Source organism: Cibotium barometz, chromosome 20 (assembly GCF_041138505.1).
Source record: "Cibotium barometz isolate CiBa-2024 chromosome 20, ASM4113850v1, whole genome shotgun sequence".
Lineage (NCBI taxonomy): Eukaryota > Viridiplantae > Streptophyta > Polypodiopsida > Cyatheales > Cibotiaceae > Cibotium > Cibotium barometz.
This window is the reverse complement of record NC_141065.1, coordinates 1627462-1630000: the sequence shown is the minus strand read 5'-3', so window position 1 is coordinate 1630000 and position 2539 is coordinate 1627462. Positions and strand designations below refer to the sequence as shown.

The 2539-nt window shown below is 48.5% G+C and overlaps 1 protein-coding gene across 1 annotated transcript; it reads left to right on the top strand.

The window, feature by feature from the left end:
• The first annotated feature begins 81 nt into the window (after positions 1 to 81).
• Positions 82 to 1696, top strand: LOC147627440 (uncharacterized). The gene is made up of 4 exons (XM_086815069.1): positions 82 to 430; positions 749 to 1084; positions 1202 to 1238; positions 1380 to 1696. Exons 1-4 carry the CDS (start codon positions 361 to 363, stop codon positions 1567 to 1569), a joined length of 633 nt encoding a protein of 210 aa, XP_086671195.1. The 5' UTR covers positions 82 to 360; the 3' UTR covers positions 1570 to 1696.
• Positions 1697 to 2539: the final 843 nt, after the last annotated feature.

The following is a 2539-nucleotide window of genomic DNA, read 5'->3' as shown; positions in this document are numbered from 1 at the left end:
AAAATCGGTGTGGGGAGAACCGTGAACGTTACATAGTATGTGGTACGCAGGTACCGCAGCTTGTCGCTGCTGTGCTATTATCGGTGTGTAAATAATTGGTTGCATAATATCATACCCACATACTCCTGACTCCTGTCTGCCCGCCCCCCGAGGCGCCGGCTTAAGCTTAAAGCGACTCACGTTGGAAAAGATTGGCCTAAGAAGACTGCTGTAGGATTCCTTTCTCTGGTTCACCTAACGAAAGAAACCCCTTTTTTGCCTCGCACAGAGAACAACTCTTCCTTCGCTCGAACGTTTTTCTTCCTTTCAGTGTAGATTGTAGAGAGAGAGAGAAAGACACACAGAGAGACACTAGTAGAAATGGGGGCTTGGAGCAGACACTTGGTCATGCAGCTGCTCTGCAGTACACTGCTTTTCGTAGTGGATGGAGGTACCCCACTTTAATAATTTCTGTGTCCTCTCTCTCACCTGCGCTTATAAGCACCCAAGCGATTTACGTATGCTAATAAGCAGCTCAATTTCAGCACTAGAAACCTCAATTAAACTATACTGCATTCGATCACGCGACGTATGCTAGATGAGCACTAGAAAGCGCAACTTCATATGTATGTTATATGCAGATAAGCAATGGGTACCATAGCAATGCTAGAAGAAAACGTTTATATTCAGTCTTTGTAGCTTTGTTGCGATATGCCGGAATGCCTGGCTGCTCTCATTTATGCGATTTTCCTTTAAAAAATCTATGTAGGGGTTGCTAGAATGCTGCCCCAATTTTTGATGCGGGATGTGGAGATGGTGGAGGTGGTGCACGTGGAGAGGAGGCTGCAGTCGGCGCAGTACTGCGTGGCGGTGCCGAACGCGGACCAGACGAAGCTGCAGGACGCGCTGGACTGGGCGTGCGGATCTGGCAGCACGTTGGGCAACGTGGACTGCTCCGCCATCCAACAAGGGGGTTCTTGCTACAGCCCCAACACACTGCAAGCCCACGCGTCCTACGCCTTCGACTACTACTACGTCAAGGAGAGCGCGGCCTCCGGCTCCTGCGACTTCAGTGGCCTCGCTACCACCACCACCACCGACCCTAGTATCTCTCTCTCTCTCTCTCTCCCCCTCTCTTTCCCTCTCTTCTCAACAATGCTGAGTACCCCTTTCTCTCTTTCTCTCAGGTGCCGCTTATAACACTTTCTGCTCTTTATTACAGGTAGCGGAAGCTGCGTTTACCCTTCCACTGCATCAGGGTACGTTTTGGAGTGTTGCACTCTCCATCTCTGTTAATATATATACTGTCTGTTTTTCTGTGTAAGCCAGCCATTTCCTTTGACGTGCACCTGACTTGCCACCGAAAGCTAAATGGCATGTGCTCACATGGTGTTTTGCAGTGTATCATCCCCTTCATCCAACACGACCACCACCTCTTCTTCATCATCAGGCGGCAGCAACCCCACCTTTGGAAGCCCTACCCCAGCATCGTCGGCCACCACCAGCTCTGCAGTATTAACTCTCTCTCGGGTCCACACGATGTGGTGCGCTGTGGTGGCCAGCTTGATTCTCGGATCCAGATTATTATGAATCGACGTGTGATAATACGAATCCCTTGCCGCGCATCGTTGTCCACGAAACCGTGTGCAATGAGACCCCCTCTTTTTTTTGTTGTGGCGGATAACCCTGCATATCATCGTTCTTAATGGATTTTTTTTTTCACAATAATCTGATGACTTGGTCTCTTTCCCCCCCCCCCCCCCCCCCCCCCCCCCTCCCCTTTAACGCCAATCCATGAAGTTCATTGTTTAACGTTGCTTCTCTTAGGCCGTTTTCGCACGGCCATAGCCAGAAGCCGAATGTTCTCCCACGCCCCATCTCTAAAGGTGCCCTTTGCAAAGGAAAGGGCTATGTTTTTTTGTGAACTTTGCCCGTTGTAAAGATCATCTAAGAGTCATGTCCCACCAAACAGGCTATTGGAGGGGCAAGAGTGTTGGGCTACCCTCCTATGAGGAATTTGAGCAAGTAGTCACCCTAAAAATCACGAACCCCACTACTCTCTGCACTACCAAGATACTAAACAATACTTTACGAAGGATTAGTGAAAGAACCAGCAGGTACTAGTTAATAGTCTCTGCTTGCTTTTTTGGGTAGTACAAGGATTAGTGAAAGAACACATGGGTAATAATTAATAGTTATCGTTCGCTTTTTTGGGTGGTATACCTCAGACTCCTTTCCATGTCTATATTTGTGGTATATCCTACATAGTCCCTGTATTTGTGTGGTAATTTTTAATAGTTAGTGCTTGCTTTTTAGGTGGTACACCTCAGACTCCTTTCAATCCGGTACACCCGCGGTACACCCCATCCCTATGTGGAAATGGGTTCTAAGGCTCGCGATGGGTCATGAGAGCAAACTTCTATGAGCCATGGGGGCAGTCCCGCATGGCTGTGCACCTGGTTACCACTCCTTGGGTGCAAGTGGTAAATATTGTGAGGATTCAAAAATTGGGGAAAGCACTCTACCCTCTTAAGGGAGGGTGAACAAAAGTTGCATTAGC

What these genes read in the sequence shown, in the direction of transcription:
- LOC147627440 (XM_086815069.1), top strand. Translation starts at nt 361, where the DNA reads ATGGGGGCTTGGAGCAGACACTTGGTCATGCAGCTGCTCTGCAGTACA. An exon ending in CACCACCACCACCGACCCTA is followed by an intron (nt 1,085 to 1,201) that starts GTATCTCTCTCT and finishes TCTTTATTACAG; the next exon opens with GTAGCGGAAGCTGCGTTTAC. An exon ending in TACCCTTCCACTGCATCAGG is followed by an intron (nt 1,239 to 1,379) that starts GTACGTTTTGGA and finishes GGTGTTTTGCAG; the next exon opens with TGTATCATCCCCTTCATCCA.